This window comes from Scardinius erythrophthalmus, assembly GCF_964197995.2.
Source record: "Scardinius erythrophthalmus genome assembly, chromosome: 6".
In the NCBI taxonomy this organism is placed as follows: domain Eukaryota; kingdom Metazoa; phylum Chordata; class Actinopteri; order Cypriniformes; family Leuciscidae; genus Scardinius; species Scardinius erythrophthalmus.
In genome coordinates, this window is record NC_138226.1 from 13,636,583 (window position 1) to 13,663,438 (window position 26,856).

Here is a 26,856-nt window from a genome sequence, read left to right on the forward strand (position 1 = left end):
ATTCTATCAAATACCAACAGATAAAAAATCAAAACCTGACAGCCTCTGCTAGAAATCTTATAATGGTCTGTGGTTGGATCTTCCATTAGACAATGATCCAAAACAAACATCAAAATCAACACAAAAAATGTGTCACTGAACACAAAAAGAAGTTTCTGCCATGGCCATTCCAGTCCCCTGACCTGAACCCTATAGAAAATGAGTGGGGTGAACTGAAGAAAAGCACCAACATGGATCTGGGAATCTTAAGGATTCTGTAAACTCATCAGGCATTGTAGGAGAAAACTCAGAGCTGTTATCTTGGCAAAAGGAGGTTGCAAAAAGCATTCAATAAAAGGGTGACTAATTATTGCCAACGTGTTCTGGAGAAAAGCATTTATTTCATAATGTTATTTACCCCCCACTTTTAATTAATTTACTTCAATGAAAGGTTAGATTTTGTCACACAAAAAAATTGAACGAAACATCAAAAGGATAAACAATAAACAAATGTATTTTTACAGCCATCTTTGATCATATTTACCAGGGGTGCAAATAATTCTGACCACAACTGTAAATGACTGGCACAATGCAAAAAAAGAAGATTCCACAGGAATGATTTATCCTTATTTCCGAACACATTTTCAGAGTATACTAACCGAAAAAGGTAGGAGTGAAAACACAAATGTGATCAGTCACTGATCAAACGTAAAATCTTCAAGTGCAATTGTACCATTGACTAATGACACCGAAGACACAGCAACTATATTGTTCTTGCTTTCTCACACCATTACATTCAGCCAAAGCATTTTAATCAGATTTTCCACCGGAAACTATGGATAAAATAATATTATGCATTTTAAGAGACATTCTACCTTACATTATGCCCAGTATCTTCCTGTCCTTTACATGATTCTCCAATGCCAATTCAATGCCTGGAAAAATACAGGCCCTTTCACTGTAAGGGCCTGAAAATAGGTTCTTTTTCTTTGTCCACATCAATATAACCCCCAAGAGATTTGGTATATTTTCTTTAAACCTTGTGGCACTAAAAAAATAATTGAATATATTAATAATGAACTTGAAAAGCTGAGAGAAGACTTTCTCTAAGATATTCATTCTTACAAACAGTCAGTACATATAAAACAGAGTGGTTACAGTTTCCTTGTAAGAAAAGAGTAAACATAATACATACAGTACCCAAAAGAGGCAAAATACCTGACAATATATGAGGGCTGAACATGATTTTACAATATCTTGTATGTTATAAAAACATAACTTGTTCTGGTGAGTGACAGTAGGGCTTCTAATACCTGATACCTCACAGGTACAGCCATCATTGTAGGTCTTTGGTCTCACCAAGCCAAGTAGCAGCATTGCTTCTAAAATAATCAAGTATAAGTTCGTTACCTAGTATGTAAATTACACATAAACCACTGTATATTTGTAAACATTTGCCAATGTGTTTGTTGAATGTTCTGTACCTTTAAAAGCTAAAGATTACACAAGATTCTGGTTGTTTAAGTGGTTCACTGAGTGAAAGAACTACATGGAACTGTCACCTATTTTTTCCTCATGCTCCTCCTCCTCCTCATCATCATCATCTTTAACTATTCCTTCATCGATGCTTTCCATCCTGAGTCTCTGTCCATCCAGGTAACGGGGAGCTCTCTGTGTGTTTCGTACTGTAAACAGACTTGTGGGAATTTGAGTCCATTCCCCAAAGAGTTGTAGCTTGGCATCATTCTCTATAGCTTTAGCCAGAGAGGACGCAAAGCTGTCCAAAGAGTTATGGACGTCTGCTGTCACTTGTTCTATTGAGGGGTCACCTTGAGAAAAAGAAATGGAAGAAAATTTAAATATCTGACACCAGAGGTGTAAAATACTTGAGTACTTTTACTTGATTACTGTACTTAAGTATTATTTTTGGGGATTTTTACTTTACTTGAGTACAATTAAAAATCAATACTTTTACTTTTACTTAATTACATTTTTTAAGAAAAAAAAGTACTTTTTACTCCTTACAATTTTATTTATAGTCAAAAAGTATTTCTTTTTTAGAGATCACTTCATTCTATTTTCCCTTGCTATTAGCAAACCAATTGAATTGCGCTCGTGCCCAGTTTAATTTAAATGTAATTTATTCTGCCAATGAGATTCATTTTCACATTCCATGAAATTGGTCAGACATGTTCATTGGTCCTTTGGGAGTGACTTCATGCATCTATAGAGAGCGTAAGTCCCTCCCCTTCTGGGTGACCACTATGGGACCTTATTTCAGAAAAATATTGTATGGTAGTCAATGGCGAGAGACAACAAGTATTTTGATCTCGTTTGAATTGTGCTCTAAATTACACATTTGATGTTTGTCATTTTAAAATATGCATTTTAAAGTCAAGAAAGTCGCAGTTTGATGTAAAACTGCTGAGGTATAAGACTGTGAAAATACGTAATTACAAAGACTACAAACCCAAAAGGCGCACATGTGACGTCATACCTTTTCTCTCAATGAATGAAGCTAACTTTACTGAAGCTAACGTCTGTCATTTTTTCGATAGTCTTATATGTTATAATCGTAACATTACGCCGTCAAGCCTGAAGGTGTTTTGTACCAGACTGCACACATACGAGCAACGGATGGTGACGTACATAGTGCGAGACGAGAGATGTAGTTCATTGAACGATTTTCACATAAAACTAAATGTTACTCTTCTGTTTTATGACAATTTATGCGACTTTCTTGACTTTCATAATTATCTTTTAAATTGACAAACTTCATATGTGTAATTCAGGGCACAGTTCAGACGGAATAAAAAGATAAGTTGTCTCTCGCCATTGACTACCATACATGTTTTTTTCTAAATAAGGTCCCATGAGCCTGAAGCGGAGGGGAGGGGCTTAGGCTCTCAATGCACAGAACCTTGAACTGGAAATTAGATAAATTATAACAGTCTATCAGTGAAAGAAAATGGAGGAAGAATGTGATTCAGCTGCGAACCCGTGGCCGTACCGTAGCAAATTATTTTCTTTTAGTGGTAAAAGTATGTTTAGTGGATTGTTTAAAGCATGTTGCATACTGGCATTAGATAGTAGTATTATAGTTTGATAATTAAATACAATTAAATACAAACAGTTCTAAAGCAGTATGAAACCTTGTATGTGGTTCATTCAATTCATGTTTTTAGAGATTAAAAGCTTAAACAAGAATCTCTAGTTTTTTTTAAGAACAAGAATTCTTGCTTTTACTTTTACTTCTTTAATACTCAAGTACAATTTTAGTGTGGTACTTTTTTACTTTTACTCAAGTACGATTCTGGCCAGATACTTTCACTTTTAATTGAGTAAAATTTTCCCTCAGTACTTGTACTTTCACTTGAGTAACATTTTTGAGTACTTTTTACACCTCTGTCTGACACTTTCAGATGCTGCTTTGTTAATTAATTAGTGTTTTCTGTCAGTTTGTGAAAACGACATTTATACTAGTGTCTTTAAAATGGAGGTTTACAATTGAAGTTTCTTCTGCATACATTTTTTAGATGAAAGATGTTTAATTCAAACTTTTGAGCTGGGACTAGTTCTAAACAGTTAAACCAAGTATGCACAAACATTATTTTGCAAGTCTACATTTCCATAAATGTATCAGGTGAAAACAACCCATTTTAATGGATTAACATGGACATAACAGTCCACAGACTGGATATAACTTTGCAAAGTGCTTTACTGCATTAGTCTCAAGTAAACGCGTATAAAGTCCTATGACTATACTTTCTAAACGATGTGTATGTACACTTATATATACAATGCTGTTCAAAAGCGTGGGTCAATAATATTACAAAAATAAATTATTACTTTTATTCACCAAGGATGCATTAAATTGATCAAAACTCAGAAAATACTTTTACATTGTCAGTGTATAAAAATAAAAAATATGTAAACATATTATATTTAAAATAAATGCTGTTCTTTTGAACTTTCTATTCATTAAAGAATCCTGAAGAAATGTATCACTTTCCACAAAATTTATAAAACAACCATTTTTATTATTGATAATGATAAAAAAAAAAAAAAGTTTCTTGAGCACCAAATCAGCATATTAGAAAGATTTCTGAAGAATCATGTGACACTGGAGCAATGATGCTGAAAATTCAAATTTGGCATCACAGGAATAATTTACATTTTAAAATAGAAAACAGTTATTTTAAGCAGTTCAGCCTTGGTGAGCATAAGACACTTTCAGAAACATTAAAACCCCATTCAGAATAAACCCAACTGTATTGGTGCCAATCAAAATTTTGTAAACTACAACTGTTCACAAGGATCTACTTGCCTGGTTTTGTACTGATGACAACTAAAAATACATTTTTGCATTAGTCAGATGTAAAATAACACCATGATAGATACCTTTAGGAATCTGATCCACTTGGTCCTCGAATGTGACAGAACTTCTTCTCTTATTGGCAACACAGAGGGCTGAGTGGGAGGGCTCTGAGGTGTAGCTGTCCAACAGCATGACGTCTGTAGCTAGTGGGTAAATCACAGCAGGCATCTTTCAATCAAATATCAGTTTTAACACTGCTCACCACCACCCACCTACACCAGTCTGGACACTGTGGGAGAGCCGCTGAGCATCGCCGTCTGTCTGTTATGCGATACTCATGGGCTCTGTGTTTCCTCAAATGGCATACCCTGATAACAGTAGTCTGCAGGCCAACAAACCACCTCTGCTGACTGCTCAGAGCTGTGGGGGTTGCTGCTGTTTGGTTTTCTAATACTCAAAGAGGTAAGGATGCCGCGATATCAAAATTCTGGCTGATACCGATAAATGGTGAAATTAATATTTGATTCCATTGTTTTAAAAATACATTTCAATTTTTTAAAAATCTAAAATTTTGAATTAGAATTTTGAAAAGTGAATTTAGGCATCACAATAATATATGTGACAAAACATTTACTTTTATATTTGTTAAGGATTACATTTAACGGTGTTTTTAAAGACTAACATAAGCATTAGATCAGTGGTTCTCAACCTTTTTTGGGCCAGCGCCCCCTATCAATATTCCAGGTACTCAATAATCCAGGTTTGATTATTCATGTTAAATGTAAAAATGTTAAATAAAATAGAACAATAAATTAATAAATAGTAGGTCTATATTAAATAAATAGACATATGAGACTGTTTATTTGCTTGTTTAAAACATAGTTTAACAAAGCCAACATTTAGGCAGTTTTTTTTTATCCATTTGAAAATCTTAAAATATGCCATTACAAACTCGTAGGGGCAACAAATGAACTTCCGACTCTCTCCCATGCCACTCAAAGTAGATATTAGACGGGCTGTCATTGGAAAGTAAAAACGACCGTAGGCTATACGTCATTAAAGCGGTAATGTTTGCACTTAGGTTTTGTTACGCATTTAGGAGAGTATTGCAAGAAGCAGCTTACATTAACCTTACTTTCGAAAAAAAAAAAAATAAATACAATCATGATTTTTCATGAAAAATTATGTTCGAATTTTAGGCCTAAAATACCTTGGTATCAGCTTGTTTTCATCAATGGTATAATTAATACAATTACAATTAATTTGGTTTGTCATGATTAATTTGTGTTCATAATCAGTAAAACAATCTAACAAGAATGAACACATATGAACAATTAACTTATTGTATTAATAATTATTTTTAACTATCTTGAAACTATCCAAGCAGCATTTCGTGCTCAGTGACAGTGAATGTGACGGCGGAATTAATACATTACAAAAATGTGATTACAGAATATATTTAAATTATCCATCAAATTGTCATTTTCTCCTTACAGTCTTGCGAGTTAATAATAATGCCTGACCAGTAAATTACTTGGTGAAAAGAAAACATTTTTGGCATTAGGCAATGGCATTACTTAATGGCAAAATTTTTTAAAGTTTTACCATATAAATAGAATTTAGTTTAATTAATTTTAAAATTCATCACTGGAGTGAATGGGAAAATATTCGAAAATATATAAGTGGTTCTTAAGTCAATACTTTTTTAATGGCTTCCTCCGCTGCGTGATTCTAGTCAGCACTGGATTCTAGCCACCACCGGATTGTTGTCAGCGTGAAACACATTTTTAAGCATGTGAATGCTAATTCTTGTCAGCGCTGGATTCTAGTCAGTGCTTGAGCACTGGTCTCTGACTGGAAAAATAATAGAGTCGTTGCAAAAGAAACGATACATAGCTTACATGTCGCATTAAACTGGCAGATTTTAGAATGTTGTAGGCAATTATTTTGCAAGTAATTACATGTTTAATCTGGTCTTGCCTGCATCTTTGGTGTAAACTCGTGAACACCCCCCATGAACACCTGAACAAAAATCTTGCTTCCAACGCCCCCCGTTGTTCTCTGAACCCCCCCCCCCTGTTGAGAACCACTACATTAGATGAAGACAAAGGTAATCTAGATGTAAAAATAGCATGCATAAATGATTATACAATATTGGCTGATTCGGACAAAATAAACAAAAACAAATCTCTAAATATCGGACAATGCACAACTACAACTATAGTTGTCAACATTTGAAGTGGATCAAAAAAGTTTCATCAAGTCACCAAAAAAGTGGATCAAGAGCTGGTATTGTTCAAAATTCATGTATAACTTTGATGAAAAGCTTTGATCCACTTCAAATGTTGACTACTGTATATTGTGGATCCATACAAAAAAAGGATATCATCACAAAACCAAAAAGGTATTTAACCTATCATAATCTTCACAAACTTCTTTAAAGACAGTTTCCTCAAAAATTAACAGTTTTTTCAATATACTCATCCATTTTAAAATCTTTCATGGAAAAGGAAAAATGAGATATTATGCATAAAGTTTGCGCGGCTCAATGGAATTCAAAGGTGACGGATGGAGTTCCAAAAATGACAAAAAAAAATCGTTAAAGTATCATAAAAGTAGTCTACCATTCATCAGTTATCCAAGTCATCTAAAGCCATTTGATTTTGTGTGACTAACAGACTGGAATTTGTATACACTGAAAACCTTCTAGTTTGTTGTAGCTCTCAAATCTGATTCGGTTTCCATATATATTCAAAAGTGGTCTAACTGTATTTGTTGCATACCATGTGGCTGAATGTAATATGTCAGTTTATGAAGAAGTGTGAATGAGATTCAAGAGCTACAGCAAAAGAGAAGATTTTCAGTGAATAGCAACATGAATTTTGGCCTTTTCCTTACAGAAAATGTATCTTGTATGGCTTCAGATGACTTGAAACACAGCATGAGTAGCATGTACTATTTTTTACGATGCTCACATGCTTTTTTGAAACTAAAAGAAATTGCCTCCATTTACTTTTATTCTATGAGAAAAAAGCACCCAGAACAATTAGCTTAATACGTTCTTTTTTGTTCCACAGAAGAAAGTCAGTCATACAGGTTTGGACCATGAGGGTGCGTTAATTATGACAGAACTTTAATTTCAGGATGAACTATTCCTTTAAAAGCTTTTTGTCCCATGTGTGATCAGCAGTAGAAGGTCTACCTGAGTCTTGTGTGTAGCTGAAGCCAGTGTCTCCCGTGCTGCTGCCACGGCCCACGAGCTGCCCACCACCCACAAACATGGCCGTCAGGTGAGGAGACATCCCCAGATCTGTTAAACAACAAAGACTCTCAGACATCTCACCCAAACATTAGGTTATGAAGAACCCTAGGAAATAAAGATAACAGTAGCAGGCTCACCCGTTATCCGGTTAGAGATGCTAAAGAGACGAGAGGTACGGTGCCGAATAACAAAAGATTCTCTGTAGTACCGGTCGCCGTAGCACATGCCCAACAGCTCCTTGCGCACCGTCTTGTTCCACAGCCCATAAATAAGTGGAAGGCAGACGGCACTGGTAAAGGACAGCCAGGACACTAGCGTCTCCATCTGTGGAGAAACACTGTATTTACCCCACAGTGCTTCGGTGCTGATAACTACCACATATGGACCCCAAGTTGTCAGAAACGTCCCAAGCACCACCAGAATGGTGACGAACGCCTTGCATTGGCTCCCAGAGTAGATCAGGCTCTTGCGGCTACCATTAGAAGACGTTGACGTATTGGAGTTCTTGCGGCCGTTCTTCTGAGAGCTGGACTCCTCCTGAGCCACCACCACGCTACCGCAGTAAACCTTGCGAGCTTTGATGCGGGCCACGCGGAAGATGACGCCATAGCAGACCAGCATGGCCACCAGTGGAAGAAGGCAGCACCACGTAACCCAGAAGGCGGTATAGCTGATCTCCTTGTGCCAAGCCACCGTGCAGGTCCACTTGAAGCGGTCAAACTCGAAAGCGGACCAACCGAAAAGCGGTGGAAGGCATCCGACCAGGGAGTGGAGCCACACGTAAACAATAACGAGCACAGCTCGGTTTCCCGTGATTTTCATGGGGTAGATCATGGGATATAATACAGCATAGTACCTAGACATTGAAATAAAACAGATACACTTCAATTAGTTCCTCATGAGATACACATGACTAGCCATTTAAACGACAAGGGGGTCTTTCTCTAAGACTCTCAAACTGCCAGAATAAGTATGGTCTTTATGTTTCTCAGATGGGCACGAGGGTTTTTTGTATTGATAGAGTTGAATAGGTCTGATATTTTTCAATGTGCATCTTGTTCTTAAAAACAGAGGAACTGTTCAAGCAAGACTAGACTTCAGTGTCATAGTGAACTGCAGAATTAAAGAATTACATTATGATTATTGAGTACAGCAGTCAAAAAGCATGTTTCGCCAAGAACTGTTCTTGAATTAACTTGAATTAGAGCTTTTATAATAATACATGTGATTGAACATTCATATGTATTTACTTATGGGTCAATAGCATTACATTATTTTTTTGTTTCAATCTTTACAATTTATTTATTAAAAAATACATTAAAAATGCAATTTATAAATACAATGACTTGAATGAGCATGTTTTTAACTTCTGTAATGAAATTCTGTGTTTGATTTCTGCCGTATAACGTCAAAAATATTAATAAGTAGTTCGGCAAAATATATTATTATTATTTCTTTGGAAGAAATGAAAAACAAAAGTGCTCATTAATATTTAATACCAAATCTAACTAAGACCACCATGCTGAAACAAACATAAAACAGGAAATTATATCATAGAGAGGACCCCTGCAAACCCTTATGACCTTGTGTCAAGGTCAATTAATCTTTTAAAATATAAAATAATTTGACATTTTTATGACATGGTTCAAGCTGTAAAATGCCATGTGGAGTTACTTTTAAAATGAATTATATTTATGTATTAATCATGATGTTTGTAAAAAATAAAAATACTTTTATGCTGAGAAATATTTTCACATTTAAAAAAAAAAAGTGTATATAATAATGTTTAGCCTAACAGATTATGTAAAATTCTGTACACTCACAAGTATACGGTGTAAGGGAAATATGTTTTTACATGATGGTTACACCACAAGGCCTTTTTTAGAGTCATTACATTTTCCTTGAAACCATATGTAACCAAAGTTTGTTCCTTTTCTTTGTCATGAACACTTTTATTGGCCCTTATACCCAAGGATTCCTCAAACTACAGGATATAATAACACAACGACTGACCTGTCAATGGCGATGGCTCCCAATGTAAGCATGCTAGACGAGCTGACGAGAAGATGGAGGAGTGCTGTGAAGTTGCACCACACCACCCCAAACATCCAATCCCGACGCACAGAGCTGGCCGCAACGAAGGGCAGCGTTAGTACAGACAGCAGCAAATTGGACAAAGTCAGGCTGAAGACAAACTTGTTACTGGGTGTCAGCAAGTAGGGCTTCTTATATAGCGTCACCACAATGACCAGATTCCCCAGACATGCCAATATGGCTATGATGATGATAGAGACAGACTCCAAGACCACGAGCCCACCGTCGTCCAGGCCATTACTGGAGTTGGCCACCGCTGTCCCATTCTTAGAGCTGTTCATTATGGGAGGTTGCTGGCTACCCAGGACTGGACAGACATGTTGACAAACTACAACATATGAGAGAAAAAGCAGCCTGGTTAAAGCTGTCTGGAACTTGAGAAATAATCTGGTGTGGTGAGTTAATTCAAGGGTGTACTGAGTAAAGTTGTACAATGCAAAACATTGTACAAAAGTGGATTACGCACACTCTCACAATGTGCTTTTTGTTAAGAACTGAGCTGTGCTGTGAAGAATTCAGAGACCATTTGATCTCAGATTTTAAGTATAAATAAGACTCCTACCAGAATCACAGCATGTGAATAAAATATAAGTCACATTTAACTATATGCACACAATAATTTACATCAGCAGGCTTCCAGCAGATGGCTGACAAAAAATAACAATAAAAAAATTTGATTTAAGATAATGAGAAATCATATAACTGAGCTGAGAAGAATTCAGAGAACATCACATTTATTCAACTATTTCGCATAATTTGTGTATTATACGTAGGCTACACAAAATATGCAAGCTTTACATAAGGTTAGCAGGCTTACTGTAGGCGGCTGACTAATGATAACAATACGTTTACAATACTGAGATTAAGATAATCAGAAATTCTTTTATAAAAAACAATGACAACAAAATAAAATTATATTTTATTTAATAATAATCATAATAATCACTGCATTAGATAACAAAATATCAAACCATAACATATATGTAGTAGTAGTAGCCTTGAGGTATATGTTTAAGTTGTTTACAGTTTATGTGTGACTAAGCCTAAGTTTCCTAATGCGTTTGGGGCCACTGCATGTGGATCTGTCATGCCTCTTCAATAAATCGTTCACCATGATGCCCATTCAATGAACAACCACAGCACCGCAATGTGATCAGCTAGCCGAGAGAGTGAACAGCAAGCAGATTTCTTTCTCAAATTTCCAACAACAGCGATATTTTGCATTTGCTCAAAAAATGTGCTCCTGATTGTTTAGATTCAAAACGCACAGTTTATCCCAATTATTAAATGATAGATGTATGAATAACGTACCAGCTCCCCGGGCCAGGCGATATCCCGCTATAGTGCAGTGCTGGTTGGTAACTTGCTCCGGCTGGCTTTGTTAGTGAGCGGCGACTACTAACTTTAATCCCAAAACTTTATCCCCTCCTGCAAGATGCTGGGTTTTCTCACGCTCACGCGGAACAAAAAAGCTTTTCGGAGACGCATGCTCGAAGTTTCAACGCAATTACAAAGTATCAAACGATTAGGGGATGTTCATTTGTTGCGGCTGTTGCGGTCGCCGGTGAATAAAGAGGCGCTGCTGACGTCACAATGGCGTCGAAAACCCTCGTCTTGAAAAGTTCCCTCCGTCTCTCCGGCAGACTGTCCAGAGGGTCTCACTCTCACCGACCACACAATGTGCTCTACTGTCTTCTCATGGGGTATAATATCTATATACACTGCAAATTATTTTGTTCAGTCGGTATTTATGTCTGTTTTCCACTAAAAATATCTAAACATGTTAAATCTTAGCAACAACAACATAGCCTAGTATAATAATATACAATTTAACACTCAATTAAACTCAGGATATATTCTCCTGTATAGATGTAGTATCTCAAGTAAAGTTATTAAGTTAATCTATCTATCTATCTATCTATCTATCTATCTATCTATCTATCTATCTATCTATCTATCTATCTATCTATCTATCTATCTATCTATCTATCTATCTATCTATCTATCTATCTATCTATCTATCAGAAAGTTTTATTGCCTATTATCTATCTATCTATCTATCTATCTATCTATCTATCTATCTATCTATCTATCTATCTATCTATCTATCTATCTATCTATCAGAAAGTTTTATTGCCTATCTATCTATCTATCTATCTATCTATCTATCTATCTATCTATCTATCTATCTATCTATCTATCTATCTATCTATCTATCTATCTATCTATCTATCAGAAAGAGCTTTATTGCCTATTATCTATCTATCTATCTATCTATCTATCTATCTATCTATCTATCTATCTATCTATCTATCTATCTATCTATCAGAAAGAGCTTTATTGCCTATTATCTATCTATCTATCTATCTATCTATCTATCTATCTATCTATCTATCTATCTATCTATCTATCTATCTATCTATCTATCTATCTATCTATCTATCTATCTATCTATCAGAAAGAGCTTTATTGCCTATTATCTATCTATCTATCTATCTATCTATCTATCTATCTATCTATCTATCTATCTATCTATCTATCTATCTATCTATCTATCTATCTATCTATCTATCTATCTATCTATCTATCTATCTATCTGAAAGAGCTTTATTGCTATCTATCTATCTATCTATCTATCTATCTATCTATCTATCTATCTATCTATCTATCTATCTATCTATCTATCTATCTATCTATCTATCTATCTATCTATCTATCTATCTATCTATCTATCTATCAGAAAGAGCTTTATTGCCAGGTATGTTTAAACATAAGGAATTTGTTTTGGTGACAGAAGCTTCCACAGCACAAATAGAATGACAGTGACAGGACAGAGATAATAAAAAGAATAAAAATAGAATAAGTAAACAGGAAAAACACAATATACAAAAATAGACAATAGACGTTATATGTACAGGTATGGTATATTATACAAATGCAAGGAAATGTAAATAAGTATGGTGTGTTAAATAAACAAATGTATAAATAGTGTTGTGTATTGCAGGTTTATTGCCAATCGGGAGCATTAACTGTTAATGAGATGGATTGCCTTAGGGAAGAAACTGTTCCTATGCCTGGCTGTTCTGGTGTTCAGTACTCTGGAGCGCTGACCAGACAGCAAAAGTTCTAAGAGGAAGTGGCCTGGGTGTGAGGGGTCCAGACTCCAGGATGATTTTGCCATCCCATATCTACTCACTCTGGATGAGTACAGTTCTTGGAGAGTGGGGAGGGCATTTTCCTATCTATATTTGACATCAATAAAACTGTATTGCCATGCTTATTAACATTTACAATATTGCCAATGCATAGGCCTGCCTATTAAAATGCATAGCACATCAAATAAATAAAAAGTAAATACAATTAAAGGGTGAAATTACAGGAATTAAATAACTTTAAATCATCTTGTGGCCCCTAGTTAAGAAGTACTGCTCGGATGCTGACATTCTGTGAATAGGCTAAATGTAGCCTATGAATACAAATTTAAACAAAATGTTTTATTTGCTTAGTCTGAATGAGAAATCTGAAAATGAATTAAGTTTCATAACATAGATTCAAATATTGTGGCTGATATGAGAAAGGAAAAACTCTTTAACATTTCAGTGTTTTTATACAGTGGTTAAACCTGATTCTTTTGGCCAAGACCACCTATAGGCATTGTGTTGCAAACACGTGTGTGTGCGTGCGTGCGTGCGTGTGTGTGTTTGTGTGAGAGAAAGAGCGAGCAGACATTTATGCAACACTAGGTGGCGTATGCATGCTGTGATCATAATGATTGTTTTATATTTATTTTGTCTGCACTATGTCTTTACTTTCCTTCTGCACTGAAAGCTCCTGTCACCAAGACAAATTCATTATGTGTGTAAACATATATTTGGCAATAAAGCTCTTCATCCACCTCACTTTTTGGGAAATGATCCATTAATTTATTCAGAGTTTTAGCATAATACAATTAATACTAACACACAACATACATACACACACACACACACACACACACATACACACACACACACACACACACACACACACACACACACACACACACACACACACACACACACACACACACACACACACACACACATATATATATATATATATATATATATATATATATATATATATATATATATATATAACACGTGTTGTCATATTAGTGAAAGATAGTGCATGTGTTTATTTAAAATCACAACCAAGCAGCTCAATCCTCATAGTAATGCATTTCTGCCATCGTTTTGGAATAATTCGGATGAATCTGGAATATATTGGTGGGTAGATGTAGTTCTTTACTTGGCCATTGTTATCTGTGTTGCCTTGAAATGTCTGGAAATAAAAGAAGTCACTCTGTCATTCTGAAGACATAAAACACTGTTGTTTTTTTCCACAAATGTAATCCCAAAAAGTGAGGTTGCTTACCTTTTGTTCATAATCCTCATCATCTGTGTACTTTGTCCATCTTCTTCCATCTTCACTGTACTCCAGAGTATATGCTGTCACAAACATCTCACTGCGTAACGTTTTGGCCCCCTGTGTTATAATCCCAGTTATTTTCGTTATATCCTTGAGTTCCACTTGGATCCATGGCTGAATGTCATTGTTCTGTAAATTGCAGGCAGTTTAGTGAGGCTTGAGGTTTGTTTGCAGTGTAACAGTGCCATTAAAGGTTTAATTTATGAGGTATGTCTTAGCTACCTTGGCTTGCCATGCATTGACGATGCCTTGCTTATTTAAGCGTGCATACCAAGGATGCCACTGTCCAGAGTACCAACTGGAGGCCACAGAACTGGCAGTGATTTGAGTATCTTCAATGAGGCCATTTTCCATTCCCAATGGCAGAGAACAACCTGCCAACACAATGAGGAGGTTTGGTATAGTATATCTGAGCCATATAGGGAAACAAAATCTGTTTGATTTAGTCCATACCATCAAGCTCACAACCAAAGTACTCCAAACGGACAGTTGGGTCGTTGTAAGAATGTGAAGGATGCAGCCTCACATATCGACCAATCAGAGGTGGGAAAAATATATTCTCCTTCGTATTGGAAGCATCACTGTTCCCTTCAATAGTCTGTCGGCATTGAAAAACAAAGTTTATTGCTCACATCCTATGGGCCCTATGGGTATTGAGATGCATTTAAATGATTAACTTGACACAGCATCTTAAAAATGTGGTGCTAAAAAAACAGTGAGAAGCAGCTTCAAGGCCAAAGCCATCCGTCTATTGCAGTGGTTCCAAGTGACTCCAAGGCCCCCTAATGTCTGCAACAAAATTCAAAGGTCCCCCTAGCCATAGTTTTGTTTTCAGACTATTTTAATCAATGGCCACTTCTAGTTTCTGTAAAATAAACTACAATCATTTCATATAAACTATACAATTGCAGCATTCCAGATTTTTGTAACTGAATGTTTTTGACTTTTCATTATATAAGCTATCCAGGTTTTCTAAGACCGTGGGAACCCTGGTTCCTCAAAGAAAGCAAACTGCTGCTGAAGAGGTTAATTAAAATAATAAATATATTTTAGATGTCTTAGCTTGTTTTATCTCATTTAAATTTTTTTTGAAGTTTGCTTAGGCCCCCTAGTGCTGGGATGCTCCAACCATAATCAAACACACCTGAACAAGCTAAACAACACTGAACAGTTAATTTCAAATGTAATGCGTTACAATATTGCTGTACTCCCTAAAAAAGTAACTAATTGATTTACATGACTTTTTCCTCACCTGAGGTGGACTTGCTTGTTTGTTTTTTAATAACAAACCCCTTATACTTAGTATGGTTGAACTGGATCATCGAAGGTCAGTAGCAATAAAGTGAGCTTAAATACATAAAGTATATTTGTTTGATTTAACATAATTAATGAGGTTGGTGTAATATTTTAAGTTTGGATTGAACTGTTTTATTCATTTTGAGGAGGAAGACTGAATCTGCTTTTGTGCAAGTGAGATGAGTAAATGTATGCTCACACTTAGTCTAGAACTACAGTCAATAACCATCATGTTTACAAAGTGTCGATCAATAAATGGGAAAACTCAACAAAAGAAGTTACTGAGATATTTTGTTGTAAATTTAAAAGTAATGTGTTACTTTACTAGTTACTTGAAAAAAGTAATCTGATTACTTGCGTTACCCCTAACACTGTTAATCAATGTCTTCAGGATTACTAGAAAGCTGAGGCAGGTGAGATTTATCAGGGTTGAAGCAAAACTCTGCAGGAGCATAGCTCCAGGACCGTCCCTTGCCAACCACACAGAAATAGTCACTTGCCTTTCTGACAGTATCACTGTCTCCCTTGTAGAAGATCCACTTCTTTTTGTCTGTACTGTAGGAAATGGTGTAGTTCCGCACAAAATAATGTGCAAAGTAATGCTTGGCTCCCTGTGTGACAACTTTACTAACCGCTACTGGCCTCTGAAAGTCCACCTGGAAAGCAGGATACAGCCACCTTAAGTTACTGGTCATTAGCATTCTTTATTTATGGGCTAATTGTCTACACACCATTATGATTGGTTACCTGAATATGCTGTCCTGCCTTTGTTGTACTCCATGCATTGTATTTCCCTGTATTATGTAGTCTGGCCAAATTAGGATACCATGGTTCTTAAACACAGAGTTAAATGTGTTAATAGTATGACCAACCATGACTATAGTACATAAAAAGCTATGCTTTCAGATCCTACCTTTATAGTCTGATGCTGTTATGTGTTCATCTTGCACAGTTCCAGACATGAGACCAAGAGGGTGATCACAGACTGCAAAACAGACCAGGTAAGATTTTAAGATCTGACAAAATCTGTTGTTTTCGTGTAATAAAATCAGCATGATAAATTACCATATGTCTATGTCATACCGTTATCTAACACAAGGAATAGGGTCTGCATTCCTCTCTGCTGTGAAAGTCCAACTTCAGACTCCAGCTGCCAGAGACCAGGCTTTGAAGGCAGCATTTCCAATGTGGCAAATCCACCTTAATTATGGGGGCTGAGTGTGAATGGCTTTTTTAGGTCATCTAGGTAAGTAGCTATCTTCTAACACCACTACAAACCTGGTAAAAGTGGGTAAACACCCTGACGGTGGTCCTTTAATTCCTTATTTATGAATGTTTGACCATGGAAATGGACACTGTGGAGGTCTTTGGGAGAGCCCATGTTGATCAGATGCCACTTCACTAGCTGATTTGTGTACATTCTAAGTCCTTTGAGACTGTAGATAATTCCATTGATAGCTGATGAAATAAAATGTACAAATAAGATAGTATAAATATTAAGTAATTTTATGTAAAACTATTTTTTTTATCTCAATACTTGCACAACAAATAGCTGAAAATAACTTTCTTACCGTCAAACTTTAAATTATCATGAAAGTTTGGATCCATGATTGCTCTTCTGTTTTTCCTTTCAATCCTCTCCCTATTCTCCTCGTAGTACCAGCTCTTATTCTCATCAAACGTCATAAAGAGCAGGACAAACTCTCTTCTGTCCACAGGCTTGTTAGCCAGTGTACCCTTCCTACACACCAGAAGTGGCCCGATCAGCCCAGAGTTCATATCTCTCTCCTATGCACGAAAGTAATTCAGTTTAAGTGAAAATGAATAATAGTCATTTTGCACTCGTTTTTATCCAAATTAACTTACAGTACATTCATTAAATGGATAGCTCCCTGGAGCAATCTTGGGTAAAGTGCTTGCTCCTTGAAGGAATATGAAGGAACATTCATGCTTACAGGATTCACTGCAGAGTAGTAGGCCCATGTTCGACAGTCAGATTCATTATTTTGAGGTCCAGATTTGGAATTTATAGTCCACATGTAGGTAAAGGTGCTGTTGGGTTGAACTGCATCGTCCTGTTTGAACCAGTATGGTGATTGGTCATCATAACTCAGGCCTTCCATTTGTTTTAAGTATTTTACTCCTTTTGCATGCAAAGAGTAAGCACGGCTGGCACGGTTCCTGAAAAATACCTAGCACAGAAAACAGGAATGTAATTATTAATGTTTATTTCGATTTGCTTCTAATTCTCATTTCTGCACAAGCATGTCCATATATTTAATGGTGTACCAGAACAGTCTGATCAACTTCAGCTTTAATAACCGGACCCAGAATTCCCAAGTGTTCATCCATTTCCCCTCGGATGTCTTGGATACTAAAGGCCATGTCCAGGTACTTTCTGAACACCACTTTTTTGAAAGCTGTGGGCCTCTCGTTTTGAGATGTTTTATCATGCCTCCTTTGGAAACATAAAACAAAGTAATTTCACAAATTAATTACACTCTTACACTATTTCTAGAAATGAAAAAATGTATTATTATTTGAAATGCATGATGCCGACAGTACCTCTGCCCATAACCAGCATAATCCCATTCTTCCTCTTCAACTGAGATGAAATAAGTCCTGGTATTCTTGTCTCCAGCCATTTTTAAGAAATGCTGGGATGTTGTATCAAGAACTGGGTTTTGAACATCTGCCGTTTTGCTATAAGGGTCTTTGTACTCTACATATTCATATTCTTCTGGGGGATCAAACATACCATCAAAATCTGTTTCCTGCCCTTGTTTTGGAACATATATATCATAATCATTGAAATCCCGTCTTGGCACTCCTATGACGATGGCCTTCCCCATCAAGTCGTCCTCACTCGAGAAAGGCTTGGTTCCCCTTGGGCTCAACACAGAAGGTCCAAAACCTCTTGGAGAAAGACCCCTTGGAGAAAAAGCAGAACGTGGCTGAGGCTTATACTCTTTCCTTTTCTTTGTCTTCATGCCATGTCCTTTTCTCGGCTTTATCCTTTGGTGAACTACTTTTTTTTTCTTTTCACTCTTTGGCTTACTTGAATTTGCTGTGTCTGTCATGTATTTTTTCATGTGATCTGGGATCTCCATAGGAACAAGTTCGTGTTTGCCTTCATAACCCCAGTGCTCTTCTCTTGAGTCGATATGAGATGTGAGTATGGCCTCGCTGTGATTGTTCTTCAGATAGATGACCACTTCCTCTTCACCTTCGCTTTCTGAGCCGTTTTTCTTCGGTGAAACATTGAAAGGGCCAAGAGAAAAGGATGTATTCTCTTTACTGTCTAAAGGGAAGAACTGTGATGCATTCCTTGAAATTTCACTGTGAGGTTGCATTGAATCATTAGTGGATGATGTTATGTTCTCTGTTATTTCAGGTTCAAGGTGGAGGCTGAAGTCAGGCAAGGTTTCATTTGAAGATTCAGACTCATTGCTCTGTGAGGTGCTGTTTCTCAAAGGCGAAGACAAATTGAGATTAAAAATGCTATCAGTTTCCGAATTTATCTGCAAAAACATCTCACTGGTGTTATTCCCTTTTGTGCTGTTGAGTTCCAGAATCCTTGTTGTGTTTTCAGTTAGTTCACCAATGTCCAATAGTGAGACATCATATTCCAACCTAGTCGTTAAATCTGTTGAAATTTCTAAGGGATAATCAATGTCCAGAAGGACAAATTTCTCCTCAACTTGTGTCTCTGAGATATTGGACAGAGAGTCAGGACTAGGCACGTTGTATATGAAGACGTGACCCGAACTATCCCGGTCACCATCTGCTACGTCAGTGCTATTTTTAGCGTTTAGCTCTTCTTGAATAACTGTTTTGTTTACTAAGGTTTGGTTTGATAGCAGGGGCTTCAACGCAGATGAATTTAAAGATGCATTTTCATCCTCCATGGTGATGTTTCTTTCACCATTTGGAGCATCAGATGAAGTGATACTTGTATTAGTGGGGAAAATGTGTGTTTCATTCATTGTGTTGTTAATGTTTGTTTCAATTATTGGAGCATGAGTAGTATTAGCAGGGACACTTTCTGTGTCTAATGATGAATTGCCGTTTTCTGCTATGTTTGCATTCATTTGAATATCCAGAGTGTCGTTTGTGGAGACAATTTCCGTTTCATTCACTGGCTTTGTTGGTAGACTGCGAACCTTTCTTTCTACAACCGAAAAATGTGAGATAATACTGTCTGTTTCATTGTTTGACATGTCCTCTGAATTGGATTTAAAAATGCTCACCATGTCTAGCAATGCCTCTTCTGTGCTCTTATTCAAGACTTTATATGAAGATTGTATCTTGTCCAAACCAGCCGCCTCAGCTGATAAACCATGAGTCTGAGTTTGATTGAAAGTTCCTAAAGTAACATTGTGTGATTTGTATTTGTCCAACTCGTTACTTAGTGTCGGACTTTTTGTTTCAACAGTCGGCAATAAATCATCATCATGATGATCTGGCATCGAAAGGCCAATTTGCTCAACTTCATCTGCTAAGTTGGCCGGACTTTGTGCCTCAACAGTCGGCAATGAACCATCATCTTCATCTAGCATTGAAAAATCGATTTGCTCAACGTCATCTGCAAAATTTTTTAATGTCCTCAAGCCTAAGAATTCTGCATAGTTATCAGTATCCTCGTCAACCATGCCAGGGTTTACTGGTTTTGGTGCCTCTTTTTTGATGTCAGTGATGGACACAGGTTTCCATACAGTGAATTTATCTGACTTATCTGTCTCATAATCATATTCCATTACATAATCTCTGAAGCATTCAACGTCGTGGAATTTCACCCTCATGCCTTTAGTGGAATCATGAGAGTTCAGTGATGCTATAAGCCAAATACCTATAAAGTGGAGAGTGTCATATATGAATGTGGAGAATGTGTATATTCAATATTTAAATCTTAAAATAAAATAAAAATTATAAATAATTTGGATACTCACCTATATTAACCATGTTCATAGAAATAGTTTCGCCAGTCATGGGAAACAGACTGAGTACATCCTCTTCTCTGTTTTTTAGTTCAAATGTATGGCCATAAAAAGTGGCAGTCTGGATGTAATCTTGTTCGCCAACATTCGACACATGCCAGGTCACAATTTCACCATGACAAAATCCCAGTTCTTGGCCACTTTCATAAACATAACCATTGATTGCTGTAAGAGTTGATGCAATAAATACATTATGTACCATATCATACCATGTATGAATCAACAACACTAACATGATTACATCAGAAAATCACTCACTGTGCATAACATTTGATATGTAAAACTCTGGATCATCTATTTTAACTCTTTTGGGGTCACTGCAGTATGTGTTAATGTTCTCATCATGGTACCAGCTCTTGTTCTCATCAAAAACTGTAAACATGGCATGCTGTTCTTTGTCGGCTTTTAGCTGAAAAAGAGAAGAATTGCTTTCTAGTGAGCTGCTTTGCGACCATCTTACTTAGCATGTCAACCATAATAGAGCCTCATAACTTCAAAACACTCTATAAAGCAGCAACTCCATAAACCATTACTCACATTTGATGTTAACTTGTCACTAAGGTAACAATGTGGAACTCTATGCACAAACCGCTATATATATATATTATATACAACTTATAGATAGACCTATTTTGCATTTTTGAAAAATGTAATGTAGCTCAAACAGTAGAGCGTTGGCGCTTGCAACGCTGAGGTCATGGGTTCAATTCCCAGGGAAAGCAAGACCTGATAAGAATGTAAAAATGTGTACCTTGAAATGCAATGTAAGTCGCTTTGGATAAAATGTAAATGAAAAAAATAAGTATAGTATTTATCACCACATTCTGATACCATCTTATCTGTAAATAAAAAATATCGTCTTATCTGTAAAAAAAAAAAATCTGTATCTTACTTTGCTGCCTACTGGTTGGAACAGTCGTCCCATACAAGGTGCTCCTATGATGCCTTATATAGAGCCATTATATAGAATGGATTTGTTTGAATTATTTGAGCATCTGACTCTGATTCAGTGACCTAATATTTCACAAACAGAACACTTACCTGTATATTCTTTTTGGTGAGAGACTGGCTCTTACAGATGAGAAGAGGACCCAGAAGACCAGACGCAATGTCTCGAGGAATGTCCACTGCACTGTGGTACATCCTGGTCAGACATCTGGGGTCACTGTCCATTGGTACATCTTCCTCAGACACACTCCATGTATAGGTGTAGGTCTCTCCTGGCTGAATGCCGTGTGTCTGGTTCCCTTTCAAATAAACAGCAGGTTTGTTTAAATAACTTTTCTCGGTTCAGTCACACTTAAGCTTTTATTTTACATTGATTTTACATGTATCTTCGCCATGGATAAAGAAGTTTATAGATTAGAGCTGCATGATACTGGGGAAAAAAACAGACGATTATCAAAGGCTGTGATTTAAATAAATATGCATTGTTTGTTTCAGAATGAAGCTGTTTCACTGTTCATTTACACGTGTGATAATTGTGTTTTCAGTGTATCGGAGCAGCTCAGTTCACAGTAAATGAACCGAGCTGCTCTGAGTCACAGTTATGTTTAGATTTTTTGTGTTTTTAAATTACACGTGTATCATTTAGCTCCCTTGTTTGCTTCTCTGTATTCCCTGTTTTGTTCAGTTTATTGTCTTGTATCATCAGTGTTATACATGGTTGTCATTGTTTCCTCCTGCGATCTCCTGCAATTTCTGTGTAGATTTAATAAAGACTCTTTTTGTTATCTACTCCTTTTTTTCGTGTGCTTCACTGAAACAAAAACTGGATCATGAGCACAGTGGCGCACTTACCTCTGAAACAAGCAACGCATATATTTATTGAATTAAATTGCAGCCTTCGCGATTTGATAATCACACTAAGCCATATCGCTATTTAGATTTTATTTAGATGAATTGTGCAACCCTATATTAGAGATATCAGAACATCTCCCAATGTTGTATGCTTATTTAAATAGAGATACATTGATGAATTGCATGCGTGTGGTGTAGATTCATAGATATTAGACGAACCTCCCTCAGGATAACTGGCTCCTTCTGCTGCTTTATCAATGGTCAGTCCATGAGGATAGATACTATACGGACGCGATGCTTTGTTTTTAAAGACAATCTATAGAAACAACATCAAAATCATCATGCATCCTGACCAGAAACATTGGAAATATTATACTGTTTACCTTTAATCACAAGATAAAATAATATAATAATGATTAGAGCTGTGATTATGTGAGAAGCTGTACCTTTATGACATCTCTGATTTGGGCTCTTATCACTGGCCCGAGAATCCCAAGCTCCTTCTTTCTCTGCTTTTCTTCCGCTCTCTCTTTAAACGTGCCATCTTTATACTGGGTGAACACAGCTTTTTTGTATTTTTTACCTATCCGCTGAGACCCCTGCTTTAAATATTTTATCCGGAAATCCCTGAGTGGAATAAAGTGAGAAAAAAACATTAGAATGGAGCTCACACAAGAGCATGCCCTGTTGATGAATCATGACACACACATACCCATCAATGTTGTTTGCCATATTTGGAGCATAATCCCAAATGATCTCTTCTGCTGCTATATAGTAAGTCCACTCTTGGCTTTCTTGTTTCTGCTGAATAGTAATTTGTCTTTTTGGTGCTGTGTACTCATCACACGTCCTGATACTTAGATATCCATGCAAGCCAGCTGCAAATATGACATCACATTTACAGTGTATGGCACTGTAATAACTTTTATAAAGTACAACCTGTCAGAATTAATAGTTATTCTACAAAGCTATGAAATAGAGACTGTATATGTTAGTGTTTTAATGAATAATTCATGTTTTGTGGTGTCTCTGGCAGGTCTTACCTTCCAAGTGCCTGCTAATGTGAGAGGAAAAGAGCCAGCGGCCTGGGTGGACACCAGTCATACTGGCACTAGTGCCAGTTCCACTAATGATGCCAACAGCTGAGGTTTTGTGCCCATCATGCAGAAGGACTTGCCCATTGAAGTGTACAGAGAAGAGCTCTGGCTCAGAGCTCATTCCCAGCAGGTGCCAGCTGACTTTGGAGTGAGCACAGATGTCCAGATCTGGAGGATGACAAGAAGTTTTATGCGTAAGTAGATTTGCAGAAATGACCATGCTATGTGTGAAATACATCAAACCAACCTGGTACAGTGCCATTTGTGTAGCCATTTATAGTGTATTTGACATCCTGTGCCCGCGGAGGGTCCCCTGTGCTGTACCATGTCTTGCTCTCATCAAACACTCCGAACAACAGCACAGCCTCCTGATGGAAATGAATCTGATTTCCGGAGCTGTCTAGGGTGCCTGTGGGACAAGGACATATTCTTCTAAACAAACAGAGCTGTTTATAGTTGTGTAATTTCTGGGAAAGTCAAAATGATAAGCTGGGGACACTAGTCTGCATTGTTGAACATTTGAAAATTAGTTCAGCATGTAGCCTACAGGATGATGATGCATCATTCAAAGTATTACATTATTAACGGAAATAAATGAAGACATTTGACTGAGGCCGCATTCTATATCTGAACCCCCATTTTCAGGACTTTCAACCTTATTCTAGGAAAAAACGTGCTGAACGGAACCGGACTAGACAACTAGTTGTCTGTCACATCAGTGCGAGAGAGCCACTCAGCTGCATAAACTGCGTCTTCCGTGTGTTGCGGGTTTTCTTGCGTAGTTACGATAACTTGCAGTGACAGAGATAAGAGCTGTGAGATATCTGAACGTTTTAGATCCCAATACATCCAGTCACTGTTCTCCAATGGGGCTCATGCTAGTTTGGTGTTCTGCTCTATAAAAGCTGCTGTTGTTGGTTAATGAAGATTCGACAGATAAACTCGACTTACACGTTCATACTGACAGTAGGCCTATTCGAGACGTTACTGTAAGATGTGCAAATGAGACATTCTGAGATGCACATAAATGCGGTTGTCAATCTTCAAGACTGACAGTGTGAATGTAGCTGAATGATTCAGTTTCTACAAAAATCACCATTTAAAATCCATAACAGGTCTGCAAGGATTCATAAGCAATGAAAATAGAATCACAGTTTTAACCAAAATGAAATCGCTGGTTTAACATTTGAAAGACATTATGTATGGATTTATGAAACTGTTGTTCTGTAAAAATAAAATTATTATTATTATTATTATTATTAAATGCTATTTTTTTTATTTTACAGTACAATGGTAGCACTAGTATAAGGCCTATTATTAGTTATATTATTACTATAATAAAATATTCCATTACTGGTTTCACTGTATAGAGGGTTTTTACCTATAGTATACTACAATTGACAGTAAATCAACGTTTCCATTTTAAATCTTATATTTAAAATATACCAGCTTTCTAAAGGGAGCATCTTGTCCCAAGAGTTTCACTTGAGCTTTTCACTTAAATAAAATTAAAAAAAGAAGTGTATTGTATAAATCTAAATGAATTATGTCGACAACACTTTTAATATCTACCAAAGAATACATTTACAGATCACTATAATCCTTGTCAAAAATATATAATTTAATCTCATAATAAAAGCAAGGAAATAAAAATAAAAGCATAGCTATTTACAGTAGCAAATGTGTTGAGATTAGATTTAGTGGTCAAAAGGAAAAAAGTCTTAACCCATCCAAGCACAAATGTCATAATAAACATCACATTTTAAATACAGGATCTAGTTTTTTTTTTCTCTCACATACCTTTCTTGCAGATCAGCATAGTGCCTATTAACCCTGTGTTGTAGTCCTTGACAATGTCATAATGGGAAAGGTATGTGTAGGTGAGGCATGGGGGGTCCGCAGCTGTCGGGGTCACCTCAGATGTCACCTCCCAATAGTATGTGTGCTCTTGGCCGGGGAGAATGATGTCATCCATTTTCTCAAGAAGTGACGTGTTGTCAAAGTATGAAGATCCTATATGGAAACATTATGGTGCAAAAAGGATTTAGCTTCATCATACACAAATGAAACTAATGATGATATGAATGAAACTAATGATGATGTATATACGAATTAAACTAAACCATGTATCTTGGTTAACAAATTGTACTTAAAAACATGGAGATATTGTATAAGTAAATATTTATTTATGACTCAATGCTTTGGACTTAGGTACAGCCTGTGGTTAATTTGTATCCTGGGTTAATATTTCCGAAGAAATCAAACACAGCTGTTTGTGTTGCTCAAGGTGTTTACTCAACTAAATGATGACTACTAAAATAATCCATAATGTCCTTTAAACAACATTCCTCTTGAAATGTATCATCTCTATTATTTCATAGCACCATGTCTACTTGTTTCTAACATGCTCTACATTACAACACTATTGCGTCAATCATACTGTTACCGCAAACACATCAGAACACACCCTCTGACTGCTTCTCGTAAGCAATGCCGTGTGGGTGGATGCTGCAGGGATGATCAGCCATGTTCTTGAATGTGACGATGATTGTGTCGCCCTCTTGTCCGCGTAATGTAGGCCCAAGTAACCCTAGAACATTCGTTTTGAACAATCATAATTTAAAACTTAATGTAACAGTAGTGTAAATGACTTATGCATTAGCATGTATTTTCATGCATTATTAAATGGATTTTAATGTTGAAACAAAGTCAATAGGTGTTCGAAAACAGGTACCTGAAGACAAGGGATGTGTTTTAGGCTGTGTGAATCCCTCATTGTACTCCCTGTATACTACTTTTTTATACGATGGTCCAGTCCTGTGTACAACAACAATAAATATATTGCTAACATGAATTTTTATATGAAAAATAACCAATATATGCTGGTTTAACATTTTTCATATAAAAATGTCCTTGTTTGCCTTGCATGTAAAATTGATATTTAAAATATTTTGTTTGAATGCTACTTCTTGTCAGATAATAAACTGTCTCAGGACAGATATGTAATTATTTGATACAGTTTTACAACAGTGAGTTACTTTATCTCTGAAATACAAGAACCCAACAAATAAAAGACAAACATTTAATATAACTGCTTAGAAAAATATAAGAATCAATTTGAACCCCAACAAATAATGTTATTTTTCATACCTTTGGTGTCCGGCAGATGTGTAGTCCCAGTTAATATTAACAGCTGCAATGTAATAGCGTCTCTCCACAGCTGTTGCACAATGACACAGGAATGCCAGAAGGGCCAAACCACACAAGGCCCCTGGCCAGGAGTGGAGTTTCATATCTGACAATGAAACTCCAGGTAGAAACGGTCTGTTCCAGAGTTTAGGAAATTCTGAACTTTCAGGGAAATGACAGTGAGCTTTATACCCCCCACCCCTTTGTTGAACACACAGACACAGATACAGACACACGCACACACACACACACACACACACAGAGACACACACTTTCACTTGCACTTTCAAGGGCAGCGCACTTTCTAATAAATATCATTATTAAAAAAAAACTGAAACTTCTTGTTTTTGTTTA

General features: G+C 36.5%; 2 protein-coding genes across 4 annotated transcripts; both read right to left on the minus strand.

Annotated features, from left to right (window-relative positions):
* Nucleotides 1-580: 580 nt before the first annotated feature.
* gpr161b (G protein-coupled receptor 161b) lies at nucleotides 581-11,243 on the minus strand (the record flags this gene model as incomplete). 3 transcript variants are annotated; one of them, XR_014030383.1, is made up of 7 exons in its annotated part: nucleotides 581-1,361; nucleotides 1,464-1,808; nucleotides 4,381-4,500; nucleotides 7,500-7,607; nucleotides 7,697-8,415; nucleotides 9,573-9,981; nucleotides 10,965-11,228. XR_014030383.1 is itself a non-coding variant. In XM_081369555.1 (7 exons), the coding sequence occupies 6 exons, from the start codon at nucleotides 9,932-9,934 to the stop codon at nucleotides 1,111-1,113; spliced, it is 1,827 nt and encodes a 608-aa protein (XP_081225681.1). In that variant the 3' UTR covers nucleotides 1,030-1,110. The 3 variants fall into 3 exon arrangements, 2 of the variants coding, with proteins under 2 accessions (XP_081225681.1, XP_081225682.1); XM_081369555.1 differs by having other exon boundaries at nucleotides 1,030-1,361; nucleotides 1,542-1,808; nucleotides 10,965-11,243; XM_081369556.1 differs by lacking the exons at nucleotides 581-1,361; nucleotides 10,965-11,228 and having other exon boundaries at nucleotides 1,408-1,808; nucleotides 9,573-9,934.
* Nucleotides 11,244-13,798: 2,555 nt separating this feature from the next.
* On the minus strand, nucleotides 13,799-26,655 carry f5 (coagulation factor V). The gene is made up of 25 exons (XM_081368130.1): nucleotides 26,464-26,655; nucleotides 26,048-26,130; nucleotides 25,781-25,903; nucleotides 25,114-25,326; nucleotides 23,561-23,722; nucleotides 23,260-23,481; nucleotides 22,929-23,094; nucleotides 22,663-22,843; nucleotides 22,436-22,532; nucleotides 21,458-21,663; nucleotides 20,675-20,825; nucleotides 20,369-20,581; nucleotides 17,985-20,268; nucleotides 17,709-17,877; nucleotides 17,375-17,611; nucleotides 16,991-17,207; nucleotides 16,698-16,877; nucleotides 16,503-16,619; nucleotides 16,333-16,404; nucleotides 16,167-16,252; nucleotides 15,920-16,075; nucleotides 14,577-14,721; nucleotides 14,346-14,497; nucleotides 14,070-14,252; nucleotides 13,799-13,976 (listed from the first exon to the last, which is right to left on the minus strand). Exons 1-25 carry the CDS (start codon nucleotides 26,604-26,606, stop codon nucleotides 13,830-13,832), a joined length of 6,105 nt encoding a protein of 2,034 aa, XP_081224256.1. The 5' UTR covers nucleotides 26,607-26,655; the 3' UTR covers nucleotides 13,799-13,829.
* Nucleotides 26,656-26,856: the final 201 nt, after the last annotated feature.

Coding starts and splice junctions, on each gene's coding strand:
- f5 (XM_081368130.1), bottom strand. CDS start 26,606: ATGAAACTCCACTCCTGGCCAGGGGCCTTGTGTGGTTTGGCCCTTCTG. Junction 23,482..23,560: donor CACAAATGGCACTGTACCAG/GTTGGTTTGATG, acceptor GTCATCCTCCAG/ATCTGGACATCTGTGCTCAC. Junction 14,722..15,919: donor ACAGTGATACTGTCAGAAAG/GCAAGTGACTAT, acceptor CAATGCCGACAG/ACTATTGAAGGGAACAGTGA.